The 19,648-nt window shown below is 32.3% G+C and overlaps 1 protein-coding gene across 1 annotated transcript in view; it reads right to left on the minus strand.

Moving 5' to 3' along the window:
- The window catches only part of RTTN (rotatin), a 235,447-nt gene that overhangs the window by 88,698 nt on the left and 127,101 nt on the right, over window positions 1–19,648 (minus strand). The window contains exons 32-34 of the mRNA XM_051973949.1: window positions 17,248–17,319; window positions 14,255–14,444; window positions 2,443–2,534 (exon numbers count right to left, since the gene is read on the minus strand). Of these exons, the coding sequence (XP_051829909.1) occupies window positions 2,443–2,534; window positions 14,255–14,444; window positions 17,248–17,319 (354 nt within the window). The remainder of the gene's footprint in view (window positions 1–2,442; window positions 2,535–14,254; window positions 14,445–17,247; window positions 17,320–19,648) is intronic.

Genomic DNA, 19,648 nt, shown 5'->3' on the forward strand with positions numbered 1-19,648 from the left:
TACAAAGAATAATTCTAAAAAGAAGTATATACATGAATGTAAGATCTTTTTGACAAATTTTCTATTCTGTACTACTCAATGCAATATGCAATATCATGCATAATGATTATGTATAAAATATCCCTAAAAGAATTTTGATCTTCTGATCAAGGAACAAACTAATTACATATTACCTAGGAGAGAAAATTTTTAAGATCAAATTTCTGCTTAAAATCAATTGATTGTGTGTGTGTGTGTGTGTGTGTGTGTGTGTGTGTGTAAGAGTAAATCAATTAATGTCCAAAGGGATATAAAACTGTGCATACCCTTTGATCTAGCAGTGTCACTAATGAGTCTATGTCCCAAAGGTCATAAAAGAGGTAAAAGGACCTATGTGTGCAAAAATGCTTGTAGTAGGCTCTTTTTATAGTGACAATTTTTATAGTGGAAATTGAATGAATACCCATCAATTGGGGAATGACTGAATAAGCCATATATGAATACAAAGAAATATTATTGTTCTATAAGAAATGATGAGCAGGCTGATTTCAGAAAAGCCTGAAAAGACTTACATGAGTTTTTGTTGAATGATGTTAAGCAGAACCAGGAAAACACTGTATAAGCAACAGCAAGATTAAGTGAAAATCAACTATGACAGACTTAGATCTTCTTAGCAATGCAATGATCAAGATAATTCCAATGGACTTGGGATGGAAAATGCTATCTTTAGCGAAAGAGAGAACTACAGAGATAGAATGTAGATCAAAACATTGTTTTTTCACTTTTTTTGTTTGCTTGCTTATTCTTTCTCATGGATTTTCCCCTTTTGCTTTGATTTTTCTTGTACAACATGAAAATATGGAAAAATGTTTAAAAGTATTGTACATGTATGACCTATGTCATATTGCTAGCTATCTTGGGAAGGGAGAAAGTAGGATGGATAGAAAAAAAAATTTGGAACATGAAATCATAAAAATGTTGAAAACTATCTTTACATGTATTTAGAAAAATAAAATATTAAGAAAAAAAGAGTAAATTAGTTAAATATGTTATCCTCATCAGCATGCTCATCTCTAATTGCAAATATTATTTGTGGTCTATACAACTCATTTACTGTCTTAATCACTTATTTTATATTTTTATTTGATTACATCAATCAATCATTCATCAATTATTTCCCAACTATATTTTAAAATTTCTTTACTGCCATCTGGCTTGCCTTACTTCCTTCAAGTCTCAGATAAAATACAATCATCTTGAAGAAGCCTTTCTCAATCCTTTTTGATTCTATTGCCATCCTTCTGAGATTAACTCCAATATATACCAAATTTTATTTGTATATGGTTGTTTGCATATTTTATTTGCAAATTATCTCTTCCATTAGACTGGGAGCTCTTTGATGAAGGGATTGTTTTTTGCTTTTCTTCTTTCACATATAGTGCCAATACTTTTTCTTTCCAGTATAATGCTGACAAAGTTACTGCTACAATGTGGAATATCTGATACATTTTAATAATACTTGTTGAAATGAATATTTTTACCTTGAAATTAATTTTTTTAAGTGTAGCGAATAATATGATAGGTCAGTATTCCCCAACCCCCAATTTCAAAGTTAGTTTAGGAAAGGAATATCAAAATTCATATTGATAGTACAGATCATAGAACTATAAAGAGTTGAAAAAGATCTTAGAGAGAATCTTTACAGGTCAACTGCCTTCCGGATTTTTATAGATAAGTAAACTGAGGCCCATGATTGTACTATTAAGAAAAAAAAAAAAAAAAACCCAGCACCTTTGGAAGTCAGAATATCTCAGTTCATATTCCTCCCATGAAATTTGCTTATATATGTGACCTTGAGGAATTCAAAATCTCCATGGATCTCAAATTTCTCCTCTAGAAAATGAAGGAGCTGGTCTATATGACTTTAGAGGTCCCTTCCAATACAGAAATGTTATTCATCAATAAGCACCCCACATCACAGAGCAAGACAAAGCTGGGGCTCAAACAAGTCTGGGTCTCTACCTTTCCTTTCCAGTATAGAAATCTTTTTTTTTTTTTTTTTAAATATACAGATCATTTTGATTTTTCCTAAAAATGATTTCAATAGAATAGATCCTGTTTTCAATGGATCTACATGCAGCAATTTTAGGGATGTGCTGAATTCCAGAGATTGAACTCCTCAGTTATATAATAAGAGAGTGTGTGTGTGTGTGTGTGTGTGTGTGTGTGTGTTTCAAAAGCAGTTGCTTTTGTCTCTTTTTTTTTCCTTTCTTGTAACTATTTTGACATTTCTTAACTGCCTTGACGTAGGAAATCAAATTTGGAATTTGTGACTAAAATTAGACATTTTTGCTTGCAATTTCCCTTGTCTCCCCTACCCAAATATGAAAAAGTAGAGTCATCTGCAATTTCTTTATATGTTAAAAAAGGGGGGGAGGGCATTTATGAGTTCTTATAACTTACCACTGTCTCTACTGTTGAAGGAGAACTTGGACCTTGACTTTGGTTGGCTGGACTGCGCTGCCCCCTTCCAAAATGGACTGAGTCATCAAAATCTGTAGGAAATGTAAAATTATTATTAGTTCTATTTGTATTTTATGATATCTTGAAAATAAATAATTTATGTGGAATTTTTGAAGATACCAGAAAATATTTTCCTATAATTTTCAACTAATTTGTTTAAATTCAAGACTCATTGTATCTCTAGAAAAATCAAAGTAGTCAAAATTGGTTCTAGGCTCTGAGAATAAAATGTATTTAGGAAGGGACAATATTTCTTCTCTCACCTCTTAATTCTTTCCTTATGGAAAAAAAATGTTTACATGTGAATAACAACAATAAAAATGCAATCAAATTTATGGGAACAAAGAGCTAATCAGGATAGTTATGTTAACTAATATATCAAGAGGAAAGAATTAACTAATTTTGTTTACTTCAAGGTAGCTGGCAACAAATTATTGGATTAAATATGACATATACAAGGATGACTCATTCATCTTAAATTTATCATTCTGTATTGTTTATGTGATGACCAAAACTACCTATAAATCATAAAAGCTATGAGTAGGAAAGCATCATTTTATATATATATATATATGCATGTATGCACATATATATAAAATATTTTTATATAAAAGATGTATATATATATATGTATTTTCTTTAAATTCAAAATTAAAGACTGATGTAGCTTCTAAATTAATCTAAGAAATTTATTCAACTGTCAGAAGTTTTGTTTTGCTTTTAAAGCATGAAAGAAGTTTAGTAAAATGGCAAGAAAGTAGGAAATAATAATTAACTCTACTAAATTACAGATTAAGCTATACTTTACCTCAAAAATGATGCCAATTCACCATATCAAACACAAAATAACAAATTCCACAGAATTCATATCATGTATTTTAATATGAACATGAAAACTAATGGCACAGAGCAAACTAATTAATAGAAAAGCTTCCTAATCTTCTTTGTAAAAGATTACTTTCTATAACAAAATACAATTAAATTCATCTTTCATTTCAATATCAACTTTTCTTCCTTCTCCCAACCCCTTTTTATGATCCTAAACCCAGCTTTCTGATAAAACCCTAAGAAAAGAATTTCTTCTTTTTTCCTTCATTTAATAACACGATAAAAATTAAAAGACAAGAAATCAGAGGATCTTGTTTCTGATCTAGCTCCACTATTCACTACCTGGATGACCTTAGGTAAGTCACTTGATCTCTGAGTCTGAACTGCTTCATATGTAAAGTGCCTGAAAATCAAATGAGATAGTACAAAGAAAAACATTTTGTAAACTGCAAAGTATAACATATCATGCAATGTTATTTTGCTTCAGTGGTCACTCTCTTGTGCTTGGCTCTATGCTATGTGCATCAATTTTCTCAGGATGTAAGCTAGCAATATGACCTTTCTTTGAATAGTTTTTATATAGAAGCACATTAAAAGATGTTATGCACATAAGAAAGCAATTGCTATTAGCAGTTTGGAATAATACATATAAGTAACACTGAGATTCTGCATTATAAACTGCTGGAATGAATACAACAAATAGGAAAAAAAACAATCACTAAAATTAAGAGGTGGAATGTACTTCAGAGGCCAAAACTTATTTGTATATGATAGAGAATGTCCTTTACTATTAGGCCTAACATAAAGGGGAACCATCTACTTCCCAAGAAAGCAACATTCCACTTTTGTAAAGCTCTAATTGTTAAACAAATTTTCTCAGCATCAAAACAAAACTGTCTCTCTGCAAATAGTACTCATTACTACTAATGTTGCCACAAGAGGTCAAGTGGAACAAGCCTTTTTACTTTTTGGCATGATATGATACTCTTTCAAAAATTCCAAAGTAGCTTCCAAATATATGATGCTTTACACTAAATATATCAAGTTCCTTCAACTCATGGCAGTCTTAAGGTCCTTCATTATCATAATATTCTGAATATCTCTAACTTATCAATGTCCTTCCAAAAGACAGCATTCAAAGATGATCATAATACTTCAGATACGGTTTAACTAGAGCAACATTTAACAATTATCACTCACCTTGACATTATGCCTCTCTTACCCTGAGACTTCATTAGCTTTTTTAGATTTCAATCTGCTTTGTGGCTTATGTGAAATTTGCAGTTCAATAGAACATACAAATTCCTTAAGTATAAATTTATCTAGAAACGTCTCCCTAGTCTCTTACCTGTGAAATTCATTTTTAAATCAAGTTTAAGAGTATATTTGTCTTTATTAAATGTCAAAATTGAGGCCAACATTGAATTATCCAATACCTTAGTTCTTTCTTACTATATAGTACATTCTATCAATTTGATAAACATGTTAAACTATGCTTTTATACAAATCACTGAATATAAACCAACATAAAACCAAATAGATCCTTAGGAAACTTCACTAGATACTTTCTTCTATATTGACATCAATCTATTAAAAACAAATATTAATTCTTCTAATTGTACTTTTGTCTATTCTGTCCATAAAGAAAACATGAGAAACATTCTAAAATGCATTGGTAAAATTTAGGCAAACTGTATTATAATAACATTGCCTTAATTTACCAGTCTAGTAACAATGTCAAAAGTTAATCTCTGTGTGATCATTATCTGTGAAAAATCACAGATTCCTTGGAGCCAAATGATTTGGATTCAAATACTAATTTTGCTGCTTTTTATCTATGTAATGAAAGAACCATTTATATATCCTAGAGAATTTTCTATACCTTCTGGACTATTTTCCCTTCTAGAATCTTAATCCACATAATCCTGTTTTTTCCTGTCTTTGAACCCTCAGAAATTTGATCTCCCAATTACACTATGATCAACTCATTCTCAGTCACAAATTCTAAAGTGAAGTTATTTCTTTCTTGTCCTCAAGTTCACATCCTTTCCACATCAGAAATTTGTTGCTTTTGTCAGAATTAAAGCATGAATTGTCTCCTTCATTTCACTTTTGGATAATAAATTTATTATTAAGAGAAGCCAGAAAGTTATTAGTTGCTTTCTTTCCTGCAGAGTAAGAGAACTCCAAGAGAAAATATTATTATGTCATGCCTCTATGTCAGGTACATGATCTCTTTCACAATCTCCTGATCTATTCTTTTTTGTTCACGTAGCTTGTAGTACATTCTGCATGTCTCTGGGAAGGCAGTAGATTTCTCTATTTTTATAATTTTTTTATTTCTCTATTATAAATGACAGTTAAATAAATATTTTTTCTTATTACTACTCAGCAAGGAGTCAACAACAGGAGTCACCTCTTTCCTTTGACCTTACTGGATTTGTATCCTTTTTAGTATCAACTATAGAACCATTTAACTCCTTTTGCCACAATCAGCTACTTTAATCCAGAAAATGTCCATCTCTCTTCTCTTTATAAGTATTATATCTACTTCTTTACTACAAGTGCTCAATCATCCTCCCCTTTCTCTCATGTCTTATTCTTCTAAATCTTTAACTTCCTAATCTATGTGCCTTAAAGCTCTGTTGAAGATTGTCTTCTTGAACTGGAGATCATTATTAATCACAAAATAGATAATTTTGATTATATTAAGTTAAAATTTGTGTTCAAAAATCTGTGTTCAGAATTTGTGACTGAGAATGAGTTGATCATAGTGTAATTGGGAGATCAAATTTCTGAGGGTTCAAAGACAGGAAAAAACAGGATTATGTGGATTAAGATTCTAGAAGGGAAAATAGTCCAGAAGGTATAGAAAATTCTCTAGGATATATAAATGGTTCTTTCATTACATAGATAGAAAGCAGCAAAATTAGTATTTGAATCCAAATCATTTGGCTCCAAGGAATCTGTGATTTTTCACAGATAATGATCACACAGAGATTAACTTTTGACATTGTTACTAGACTGGTAAATTAAGGCAATGTTATTATAATACAGTTTGCCTAAATTTTACCAATGCATTTTAGAATGTTTCTCATGTTTTCTTTATGGACAGAATAGACAAAAGTACAATTAGAAGAATTAATATTTGTTTTTAATAGATTGATGTCAATATAGAAGAAGGTATCTAGTGAAGTTTCCTAAGGATCTATTTGGTTTTATGTTGGTTTATATTCAGTGATTTGTACTGCATTAAGTTAAAATGCAGACAAGATTAAAAGGGAAGCAATAAACTGTGGTGATCTTCTTCCCAAAACGCAGCCAGGTGATAAAAGTTCAGATCTTTTATTATCTCCAATATAGCCCGGTTAGCTTAGAGGTCTATCTTTCTGCTTGGTTCCAAGAGCTCCCTCCGAATGTCACCAAATCCAAAGGTTTTGTCCTTTAGCCTCTGCCTCTGCTTTCTTCAGCCTCCAGCCAGCTCCACTCTTCATGTCATTTCGGTGAAATCTGACCGAGAGCCTCTGTCTGTTTCTTTTATTGTGGGATATGAGAGAGAGGGATTATGGGTTTTCTCCCATAGTGCTCTCTGGCTCAAAGAGCTTCAAGGGAGGTGTGAACTCATAAAGGTACAAAGTTTACTTTGTGAAGCTGGCATACTTGTGAACTCCGATGAGTAAAGGTGCGAACACAAGCCTTGTATTAATTAGTTCTACTTAGTACCTTGTTTCAGGTTCTGGCCCAAAACATCTTCTTGTAAGATTAGATCAACTCTAATTAGTTAGCAGTTTGTAAGGATTCCAACAATAAACTGGGAAAATCATTTTTGCATTCAAGAGTTCTGATAAAGGACTCATTTCTAACATATATAATTGACCCAAATTTATAAAAATTCAATTTTTATGAATGTGGAATGAGGAAGCTAGGAAGAGGGTTCCAGAGGAAAGATAATGAATTTTTTTTTTGATATTCTCCGATTGATAAATGGTCAAAGGATATGAACAATTTTCAGATGAAGAAATTGAAACCATTTCTAGTCATATGAAAAGGTGCTTTAAATCATTTTTGATCAGAGAAATGCAAATTAAGACAACTCTGAGATACCACTATACATCTCTCAAATTGGCTGAAATGACAGGAAAAGATGATGAATGTTGGACGGATTGAGGGAAAACTGGGTTACTAATACATTGTTGGTGGAATTGTGAATGGATCCAACCATTCTGGAGAGCAATTTGGAACTATGCCCAAAGAGTTATCTAACTGTACATAACCTTTGACTCAGCAGTGTCTCTATTGGGCTTATATCCCAAAGAGATCTTAAAGGAGGAAAAGGGACCCACATGTGCCAAAATGCTCGTGGCAGCTCTTTTTGTAGTGGCAAGAAATTGGAGACTGAGTAGATGCCCATCAGTTGGATATTGGCTGAATAAATTATGGTATATCAATGCTATGGAATATTATTGTTCTATAACAAACGATCAGCAGGATGATTTCAGAGAAGCTTGGAGAGACTTGCATGAATTGATGCTAAGTGAAATGAGCAGAATCAGGAGCTCTTTGTACATGATCAATTCTGATGTATGTGACTCTTCAACAATGAGATGAATTCAGACAAGTTCCAATAGTCTTGTGATCAAAAGAGCAATCTACACCCAGAGAGAGGACTGTGGGAAGTGAGTGTGATTCACCTGTGGTATTCTCTTCTTTTGTATAATATGATCGTTCTCTGGGAAGCACGTTTTTTGGGGAGGTTTTCGGGGGGCAGCCTTAGTTTCAGTTCAGATTAATAATCACCTCAAATACAGCCAGGAGTTAAAATCCAATCTTTTATTGTCTCTTCCAAAACAGCACAATTAGCCTTCTTAGAGGCCTATCTCCCTCCTTGGTTCCAAGAGCTATTGCAGCTTGTCTGCCAGCTTCAGCCTCCAGGTCTCTCTGAATCTTGATTCTCCTCCCAACTGATTCCAGGAGCTCCTTTTATGCTCTTTTAGAGGTGTAAACTCAAAGGTTGACTCCTCCTCCAGGAGTGGGATTATAGGAGGTATAAACTTGCATATCTCCTGACTTGAGAACTCCAATGTGTGAGCCAATGTGTAAACTCTCTTAAATGTGTGAGCTCTAATGTGTGAATTCTCCCAAAGGTGTGAACTCAAGCATTGTTTCTATCAATTCCAGTGAGTTATCACCTTGTTTCAAGTTCTAACATTCATCAACATAGCAATTTCACTTTTTTTATTATTGTTTGCTTACATTTTATTTTCTTTATCATTTTCTTTTCTGGTTTGATTTGATTTTTTCTGTACAGCAAGATAATTGTATAAATATGTATGCACATATGGGATTTGTTAGAATTCTTACAAGGTGCTAAGTCAGTGGAGTTGATAGAGACAATGATTGTTTAGCAGGATGCTTAAAAGTTCTCTAGATGTACTTAGTACTTATTACAGTTCACACTTTTAAGAGAGCATATAAAAGCTAGGAGCCTTAACCAGGATGCACTTCGGGAGATTCACAAGTCAGGATTCAGTCGAAGAGATTCACAAGCCAGAAACGGCAGTCGGGCAGAAGAAAGGAAGACAGAGAAGTGGTGGCAGTATGTCCTGTGAAGAACACTGAAACCAAGATCTGGAAGGCCTCCAGAAAACTAGCCAAGCCCCAAGTGAAGGGGATAAGATTTTGGAAGAGACAATAAAGGATTTGGACTTTAACTCCTGGCTGCATTTGAGGTGATTATTACACTAAACTGAAATGAAGACTGCTTCCAGAAGTCCCCCAAGAAATCTGCTCCCAGAGAACATTATATTTTAGAGAAGAACATTACAAGGATTTAACATATATTTCTACCATGTTTAACATACATTGGATTACTTGCCACCTAGGGGAAGGGGGTGGGACAAGGGGAAGAAAAACTTGAACACAAGGTTTTGCAAGGGCTAATGTTGCAGAATTATCTATGCATATGTTTTGAAAAATAAAAAGCTTTAATAAAATACAATTCTTCTCTATAGATACCTTCTCTCTCAGTAATCTTTTCATTTCCATAGATTTGATTAACAAATCTAGATCGCAGATCTATACATCCAGTCCTAGTGTCTTCTGCAAATGAACATTGCCAAGTGCTTATATTCCAAATGATTATTTCCAAAGCATCTCAAATGTAACATGTCCAAAAGAAAATTCATTATATTTCCTCTTGAACCCTCTTCCTAGCTTCCTCATTTCACATTCAGCATCCTTCCAATCACTCAGACTCACCAACTTCAAAGTCATTCTTGACTATATCCCCTCTCTCATTCCACCATATCCAACTAATTGCTAAGTTTTGTTAACTCCACCTCCACATCTTTCAAATCTGTCCTTATTTCTCCATGCCATATGCAATATTTATCTAGCACATATAGTTTATCTAGTACATTAGTCCCCTTCTTCCTCTAAATAGGATAAATGTTGGGGCAGCTAGGTGGCGCAGTGGATAGAGCACCAACTCTGAAGTCAGGAGGACCTGAGTTCAAATCTGGTCTCAGACACTGTCTAGCTGTGTGACCCTGGGCAAGTCACTTAACCCCAATTGCCTCAGCAAAAAAATAAAAAAATAAATAAAAATAAAAAAAAATAAAAAAAAATTAAATAGGATAAATGTTCCTTAAGCCTAAGGATAGTATACTAGAAATCTCTAAGTTCTCCTCATCATTTCTGGGATGGCAACTAGCCTATATTCTGGGCCCATAAAGAAAATATTTGGCTTCAGTAAATAGACATTATGTACATTAGCTTTTATATTTGTTAGAAGCAAAATCCTCTGTCCTCCATTGTTATTTTGGTGGATTTTGGGCAAGACATGTACTAAAATGCTGTGACAAACTCTAACAACTGGAATAATAGCTACTCGGAGCTGAATTTGTTTACTGAATGGAAGATAGAATTCTAACTTTTCTATGTAAAGTTAAATACTTAGAGTTACAATATCTTTTATACTGAATTACTGTTTCCTTAGAAGAGAACAAAAATAAATTAAAATGTCTCAAAATAAACTTTATAGCTCTATCACTCAAAAAAACTATATGAATACAGAAAACAGAAAAGCTGTTCACTACAGAAACCTGTAAAATCTATTAGGAGAAAGATGGTTTTGCAGCATTAAAATTTTGACTTAAAAACTCAGAGAATTCATTTAGCTATAAGATAGCAATTTCTATTCTTGAAGCTTGTTTCTAGCATATTAATCATTATGTTTTTCTTAAAGTATATAAAATAGAAAATACCTTATAATAATACTCAGCTATTCCTAAGAACTCCCTCTGTTTCTATTATTTATGAAATGCACTTTAAAATCTGTACTTGTAGGCACACTCCATACTTTTCAAAAAATGATACATTTCAAATTTCTTTACTCCAACAGCTATAATTTTTCAGAAACATCTGAGGTATTTCCTTGTTCAAAAAATATGCAACAAATACATTTGTTCTTGTGTTGTAAATCTAAAGATGGCTTTCAGATTTAGGAAGATGAATTTTATTCAATAGTTGAAAACAAGATTCAAAAAGAAGCTTATATATTAATTAAAAGCATTCATGAACTGGATGGAAATCATTCTTATGAAAAGTGAGAAATATATTTTACAATAGCTTCTGGCAAAAAGATACATAGACATACCTTCTGACTTGACAATATTATGGCTAAGATTTCTCTAGTTTTTAAGTTTTCAATATGCTTAAGTATAATAAAACTAAATGCTTTTAGGATATATAGTTAAAAACAATAACCCCAAAGAGGATGAGTTATTAGCTTAATATTATTCTATTAAAATTGGATAAAAGATTCTTACCATTTATATTCTTTCTTGCTGTGATGTTGTTAGCTGCATAATAATTCAAATCAAACATATATCGCCCCAAGTAACAATGTTTCACCATCCGATTCATATTTTCGTAAAACAGCACAATTAGCCTTCTTAGAGGCCTATCTCCCTCCTTGGTTCCAAGAGCTATTGCAGCTTGTCTGCCAGCTTCAGCCTCCAGGTCTCTCTGAATCTTGATTCTCCTCCCAACTGATTCCAGGAGCTCCTTTTATGCTCTTTTAGAGGTGTAAACTCAAAGGTTGACTCCTCCTCCAGGAGTGGGATTATAGGAGGTATAAACTTGCATATCTCCTGACTTGAGAACTCCAATGTGTGAGCCAATGTGTAAACTCTCTTAAATGTGTGAGCTCTAATGTGTGAATTCTCCCAAAGGTGTGAACTCAAGCATTGTTTCTATCAATTCCAGTGAGTTATCACCTTGTTTCAAGTTCTAACATTCATCAACATAGCAATTTCACTTTTTTTATTATTGTTTGCTTACATTTTATTTTCTTTATCATTTTCTTTTCTGGTTTGATTTGATTTTTTCTGTACAGCAAGATAATTGTATAAATATGTATGCACATATGGGATTTGTTAGAATTCTTACAAGGTGCTAAGTCAGTGGAGTTGATAGAGACAATGATTGTTTAGCAGGATGCTTAAAAGTTCTCTAGATGTACTTAGTACTTATTACAGTTCACACTTTTAAGAGAGCATATAAAAGCTAGGAGCCTTAACCAGGATGCACTTCGGGAGATTCACAAGTCAGGATTCAGTCGAAGAGATTCACAAGCCAGAAACGGCAGTCGGGCAGAAGAAAGGAAGACAGAGAAGTGGTGGCAGTATGTCCTGTGAAGAACACTGAAACCAAGATCTGGAAGGCCTCCAGAAAACTAGCCAAGCCCCAAGTGAAGGGGATAAGATTTTGGAAGAGACAATAAAGGATTTGGACTTTAACTCCTGGCTGCATTTGAGGTGATTATTACACTAAACTGAAATGAAGACTGCTTCCAGAAGTCCCCCAAGAAATCTGCTCCCAGAGAACATTATATTTTAGAGAAGAACATTACAAGGATTTAACATATATTTCTACCATGTTTAACATACATTGGATTACTTGCCACCTAGGGGAAGGGGGTGGGACAAGGGGAAGAAAAACTTGAACACAAGGTTTTGCAAGGGCTAATGTTGCAGAATTATCTATGCATATGTTTTGAAAAATAAAAAGCTTTAATAAAAAACAATTCTTCTCTATAGATACCTTCTCTCTCAGTAATCTTTTCATTTCCCATAGATTTGATTAACAAATCTAGATCGCAGATCTATACATCCAGTCCTAGTGTCTTCTGCAAATGAACATTGCCAAGTGCTTATATTCCAAATGATTATTTCCAAAGCATCTCAAATGTAACATGTCCAAAAGAAAATTCATTATATTTCCTCTTGAACCCTCTTCCTAGCTTCCTCATTTCACATTCAGCATCCTTCCAATCACTCAGACTCACCAACTTCAAAGTCATTCTTGACTATATCCCCTCTCTCATTCCACCATATCCAACTAATTGCTAAGTTTTGTTAACTCCACCTCCACATCTTTCAAATCTGTCCTTATTTCTCCATGCCATATGCAATATTTATCTAGCACATATAGTTTATCTAGTACATTAGTCCCCTTCTTCCTCTAAATAGGATAAATGTTGGGGCAGCTAGGTGGCGCAGTGGATAGAGCACCAACTCTGAAGTCAGGAGGACCTGAGTTCAAATCTGGTCTCAGACACTGTCTAGCTGTGTGACCCTGGGCAAGTCACTTAACCCCAATTGCCTCAGCAAAAAAATAAAAAAATAAATAAAAATAAAAAAAAATTAAAAAAAAAATTAAATAGGATAAATGTTCCTTAAGCCTAAGGATAGTATACTAGAAATCTCTAAGTTCTCCTCATCATTTCTGGGATGGCAACTAGCCTATATTCTGGGCCCATAAAGAAAATATTTGGCTTCAGTAAATAGACATTATGTACATTAGCTTTTATATTTGTTAGAAGCAAAATCCTCTGTCCTCCATTGTTATTTTGGTGGATTTTGTGGGCAAGACATGTACTAAAATGCTGTGACAAACTCTAACAACTGGAATAATAGCTACTCGGAGCTGAATTTGTTTACTGAATGGAAGATAGAATTCTAACTTTTCTATGTAAAGTTAAATACTTAGAGTTACAATATCTTTTATACTGAATTACTGTTTCCTTAGAAGAGAACAAAAATAAATTAAAATGTCTCAAAATAAACTTTATAGCTCTATCACTCAAAAAAACTATATGAATACAGAAAACAGAAAAGCTGTTCACTACAGAAACCTGTAAAATCTATTAGGAGAAAGATGGTTTTGCAGCACTAAAATTTTGACTTAAAAACTCAGAGAATTCATTTAGCTATAAGATAGCAATTTCTATTCTTGAAGCTTGTTTCTAGCATATTAATCATTATGTTTTTCTTAAAGTATATAAAATAGAAAATACCTTATAATAATACTCAGCTATTCCTAAGAACTCCCTCTGTTTCTATTATTTATGAAATGCACTTTAAAATCTGTACTTGTAGGCACACTCCATACTTTTCAAAAAATGATACATTTCAAATTTCTTTACTCCAACAGCTATAATTTTTCAGAAACATCTGAGGTATTTCCTTGTTCAAAAAAATATGCAACAAATACATTTGTTCTTTGTTGTAAATCTAAAGATGGCTTTCAGATTTAGGAAGATGAATTTTATTCAATAGTTGAAAACAAGATTCAAAAAGAAGCTTATATATTAATTAAAAGCATTCATGAACTGGATGGAAATCATTCTTATGAAAAGTGAGAAATATATTTTACAATAGCTTCTGGCAAAAAGATACATAGACATACCTTCTGACTTGACAATATTATGGCTAAGATTTCTCTAGTTTTTAAGTTTTCAATATGCTTAAGTATAATAAAACTAAATGCTTTTAGGATATATAGTTAAAAACAATAACCCCAAAGAGGATGAGTTATTAGCTTAATATTATTCTATTAAAATTGGATAAAAGATTCTTACCATTTATATTCTTTCTTGCTGTGATGTTGTTAGCTGCATAATAATTCAAATCAAACATATATCGCCCCAAGTAACAATGTTTCACCATCCGATTCATATTTTCGTAAAAATTGCTATGATATAAAAGGGCTTGGAGGGCAGGTTTACCTATCAGAGATAGGCCATACTCCACATCATGTACAGAGGGACCCTAAGAGAATATATCAGAATATGTTATTTCTCACCTGTATTATATTCCATCATATACCGAATCTGAATGCATACTTCAATCATTATTTAAAAGTATTTAATTGATCTTAATTAGGCTTTGTATATTTTAAAATTTTATCAGTAAAGCTTCTTTATTAAATTTTATGGTCCAGAAGTATCTCATTACTGAGACTAAATCACTCAATTGGCCAGTTACAACCGGGTCAGAATTTTTGGTATGGTTGGCAGAAATTGTTTATAATTGTTTACAATGTCATCATGATTAATTTTTAAAAGTGATTATAATGTCTTTACTGGGGAAAGGGAGGTGAGGAAGAAAGTGAGACTTAAGATAACTGGATGGCCAGATGCATAACCATGGTATATTCTCTGGCTAATAGAGGTATATAAAGGAGTTCTTTCAATAAGTTAGAGACATCTTTGATTAACCTCCTTCCCCAAGATGATATGAAAAATGGATATGAAAGAAGCTTAAAAAAGAAAATAGAAATATAGCAAAATATCCCCTGGCTCTTATTAATGGTTTTTAAAAAGCCAATATGAGGAATATCAAGGTGAATTATCCTTCCATATTTAGCAATTTGAACCAGTAATGAAGTTTTGGTCTTTAAGGATCTTGCCTCAAAAGTAGAAGAAAAACACATTTAATAACTGTGTGTAGAGAAAAGAACAATGATTATAGAGGCAGCTAGGTGGCATAGTGGATAAAGTACCAGACTTGAGTTCAAATCTGGCCTTAGATACCAACAAATTTTGTAACCCTGGACAGGCCACTTAAACCTAGCTTCCTCAGTTTCCTCATCTGTAAAAGGAGACAGAGAAGAAAATGGCAAATTGCTTCAGTATTTTTTTCACAAAAACCTTAAATATGATCACAAGAGTCAGATATAATTGAAAAACAACTCAACAATAATGCAAAACATACTAGATGTTCCAAAAGCCTTAGTGCAGTTTTTGGCTTTAAAACCTTAGAACTATTTTAAGTTTTAAAAGCTTAAAATTATTCTAAGACTTTTGGGATACTCTCTATATTTTGTATGCCACATATAAGCTATACTCCCCCTACTCCCATCCATTTTGTATAAAATTTGATTGTGATTTTTGTCATTTCTTTTCTTTAAAAAAAGAGTATGATCTAGCCAAGTTAAGTGTAATCCTGACTTTTAAAAAAAAGGGGACATTTTAACCAAAATACTTGCAGATATTTGTGACAAAAACACCAGAACTTTAGGGAAAATTTGTCATATAACATTCAAGAGAAAAAATAAACATTAAGGACCAATTATAAGGCACTTAGTACAATCAAAACATTTACTTTTTATACATGAAAATATTACAAGTTCTTTTATAACTATCAATTTTTATTTTGGCAGTCTGAAAAAAAGGCTGAGTATGATAAAGTCATTCTAAAGAAAGAATATATATTCACATAGATATGTGTGTGTATGTATATGTACATATATGTGTGCGTGTGTGTGTTTAAAAGGAGTACAGTTTATAATAAATTTAAATAGGAATAACAAACATGGATATATCATAAATAAAATAATATGTAATAATAATATACATTACTACATATTACATTATATAACATAATATGCAATATACAATAAAATGCAATAAATTTTAAAAGGAGTACAGTTTATATTCAGATCAATATGGTATATATTTATTTCCTAAAATAGTTTCATTAACTATGACATGGCTGACATGACAGTTGAGTTTAGGTAAAACTAGGTGGCACAGTGGACAAAGTGCCAGGTCTGGAGTCAGAAAGACTTGAGTTCAAATCCTGTTTCAGACTCTTCCCAGCTGAGTAACCCTATGTTAACCCTGTTTGATTCAGTTTCCTCATGTGTAAAATGAGCTGGGAAAAAAAAAATGGCAAACCATTCCAGTATCTTTGCCAAGAAAACCCTAAAAAAAGGATCATGAAGAGTCACAACTAAAAAGTATGCACCACAAAGTATATTTGCTTAATTCATCACAATAACTCTTGTCTTTGTACATTCTCACATGCCATCTATGGTAGTAATGCAGTTTCTTATCTTCTTTCAAGATTCAGCTGAGGTTCTCTGTTTTCAGGGAAGACTTCCTTGATCCCCCTATTACCTCTCTAAATTCTCCTGTACTATCTGTTAATTATGATCATATTATATCCTCACAGTAGAAGGCAAGCTTGCTGGAATTGTTTCTTTTGTGTCAGTATTTCCAATAGTTGGCAAAAAAAATGAACAGAAAAAGATGAAGCTAAGACTGAGATGTCTTTGAAGGATAATTACCTTTTGAACAGATAAAAGGACAGAAATATAGTTTGCTATCTCCCAATAAGGTTAGAGAGGGCATGATCTTTACATTATTTTTGGTTTTTATCAGTAAAAAAATACCTAGCAGTGTTAAGCACTACATTAAGCTGAATTAAAATCTAGACCACAAACTAACCAATCTAATGGGGACCCAACATCAAACTATTCTACTCATAAAAAGGAGTACAAACAAATTTATTAGCAATATACATTTCATTAAAAGCAAAATTATTTTGAATTTTTTCTTTTATTTGTTAGGTATTTTAAAGAGAATAATTTTAAAATCTTGTTTATCAAAGAGCTAGAATATTATCTGTAGTAGCTGAAGTAAGTAGTTCATTATTAACGTATCTAAATCTGTTTTTTTGAAAGTCTTCATAATAACAAACATTTTAAATTTATTTTACAATGAGCAAATGCTATTAAAAACTTTTCACCTATCAGAACCACATTAATATGATTTTAACAATTACTTACATGCCAAGAATAATCGTGGTTGTTATCTGTAGGCAATGGAATCACTAATAAGTTCTGAAGAATAAATGCAGCCTAAAAAAGTGAAGAGGGCATCAATACTGCTATCTTGCTGTTATATCAAAAGTTACCAATGTAAATTAATTTAGTAGCCTAGTATATCTTAGATCAGTTGTAAAACAAGTTTATGACTATGGTTCATGGGCATCATGAACACTGATAATCACATCATTTTTATAGATAAGATGGTGACCTTAAAAAAAAGTACACAATTACTTTGCTCAGTGAATTTCCTTTTACTCTTTTAATATCTAGTGTTTTCAAGACAATAAATGAAAAATATGAATTATCTCTACTAAGAATCATTTAGTTACTATATGTCAACTTTGTAAAATCAAAATACCTAAGCATGCATGAAAATGTCCTCTCAATAAATACTTTACTTGAAATATGGAACATGAAAGAAAAAATTAATATAATTCATATTAACTTACTGAAAGTTAAATTAAAATAGCATTTTATCATTTCCCATTAGTTGATGTAAATTACTTTTAATATTTATCACAGAAAAAGAATAATTAAGACAGTAACTCTGAAGCTAAAAATATATATATATATATAAAGGTAAAACCTAATAAAAATTTCTATAACATCAATCCCCAAATACAGAAATTGCCTATTATTACCACAAGTATCTTTAGACACATTGAATTTATTTTCAAATGAATGTGTGCATTCACCACTCTTTAAAAATAATGTATATTTCACATAGGTAGGTAGTTAAGAAAGAAGGAAGGAAGGAAGGAACAAAGGAAGAAAAAAGGGAGGAAAAAAAGAAGAGAGAAATAAAGAAAAAGAGAAGGAAGGGAGTGGGTACAGAATGGACAAAATTTCTAAAAAATTAACCAGATCTACAAGAGAAATGGAATCTTTTCTCAAATGGAATTTAGTGAAATATGCCTGGTTTTAGGGGAATATCAGCTAGATTTAGAATCAGAAGAAATAGCTTTGAATATGAGCTGACATTTCCTACATGGAGAAGTAACTTGATGTATTGGAAAGATTGTTGCTCGATTTGGGATCAGGTGTCTTAGATTCAAATACCTGCTCCTATGTGAGCTTGAACAAGCCAATTAACTAACTTTTCAGGGATTAAGTGTTGTCAACTATGTAATAAGACAGTCAGTAATCTCTAAGGCCTCAATTTTAGATCCTGTGATGATTCTGTGATCCCAACTATATTTAAGCCTATATCCAATCAGTCAATTAATTAGTACTTATTAAGTTCATACTGAATGCCAGGAAGAGGCAACTAGACATTTAGGTGACTTCTGTATCTGAAGTCAGGGAGACTTGAGTTCAAATCCAGCCTGAAACACTGATTAGCTCTGTGACCCTGAACATGTCACTTAACGTGTTTACCTTAATCCACTGGAGAAGGAAATGGAAAACTACTCCAGTGTTTTTACCAAGAAAACTTTGTACTCTACTATGAAGAATTAGATCATTGATTAAAAAAAAAAAGTCTCCAAAGACACCAAAATATTTGTAGCAATATTTTTTGTTGTAGAAAAATACTAGAAACAGCAGATTTGATTTTGTTGATTTTCTTTTCATCTTCTCCTGCTTTTTAAATATTTTTTAATTAAAAAGGATGACTCTCTGAGAAGGAAAAGGTAGAGAAATATAGGCAAAAATGTAGAAAATGTAAAAATAAAATCCCAATAAAGCCCTTTTTTTACAAAAAAGTATATGCCTTTTTCAAAAAATATAAAATCTTCAAAGAAATATGATTAATAAAAATGCTAAATAGATTATTCTCCATAAAATTGAGATGGATGTTTTAGAGACAAATTAATATAAACACTGAGTACATATCAGCTTAGTCTTCTGTAGCCTCTTGCTTCAGTCATATCCAATTTTTCTTTGTGATTCCACAACAATTTACCGCCCTCTATCTTTCACAATGTCTCAAAATTTGTCCAAGTTTGTTGTTTTCATGACACTGTCTATCCATTTCAACCTCTGACTTCCTGCTTCCTCTTACCTTCTTGTCTTCTCATTTTGTAACCAAAGTATTTAAGCGTCAGCTTCAATATTTGACCGTTCAATGTATATTCTGAACTTGATCTTACTGTCCAAAAAACTCTCAAAAATCTTCTTAAGCACTACAATTCATGTTTATTTTGTGGAGTTCACTTTTCTTTATAGTCCAACTCTTATAGCATACATTGCTATTGGAAAAACCAAAGCTTTGACTATAGGAATCTTTGTCATCAAGGTGATGTGTCTATTTTTTAGTATGCTGCCCAGATTTACCATAGTTTCCCTTCCAATGAGGAAGTGTCTTTTAATTTCATACCTGCAATTGCTGTCTTCAAGGATCTTTGAGCACAGAAATCTA

Source organism: Antechinus flavipes, chromosome 1 (genome assembly GCF_016432865.1).
Source record: "Antechinus flavipes isolate AdamAnt ecotype Samford, QLD, Australia chromosome 1, AdamAnt_v2, whole genome shotgun sequence".
In the NCBI taxonomy this organism is placed as follows: Eukaryota; Metazoa; Chordata; class Mammalia; order Dasyuromorphia; family Dasyuridae; genus Antechinus; species Antechinus flavipes.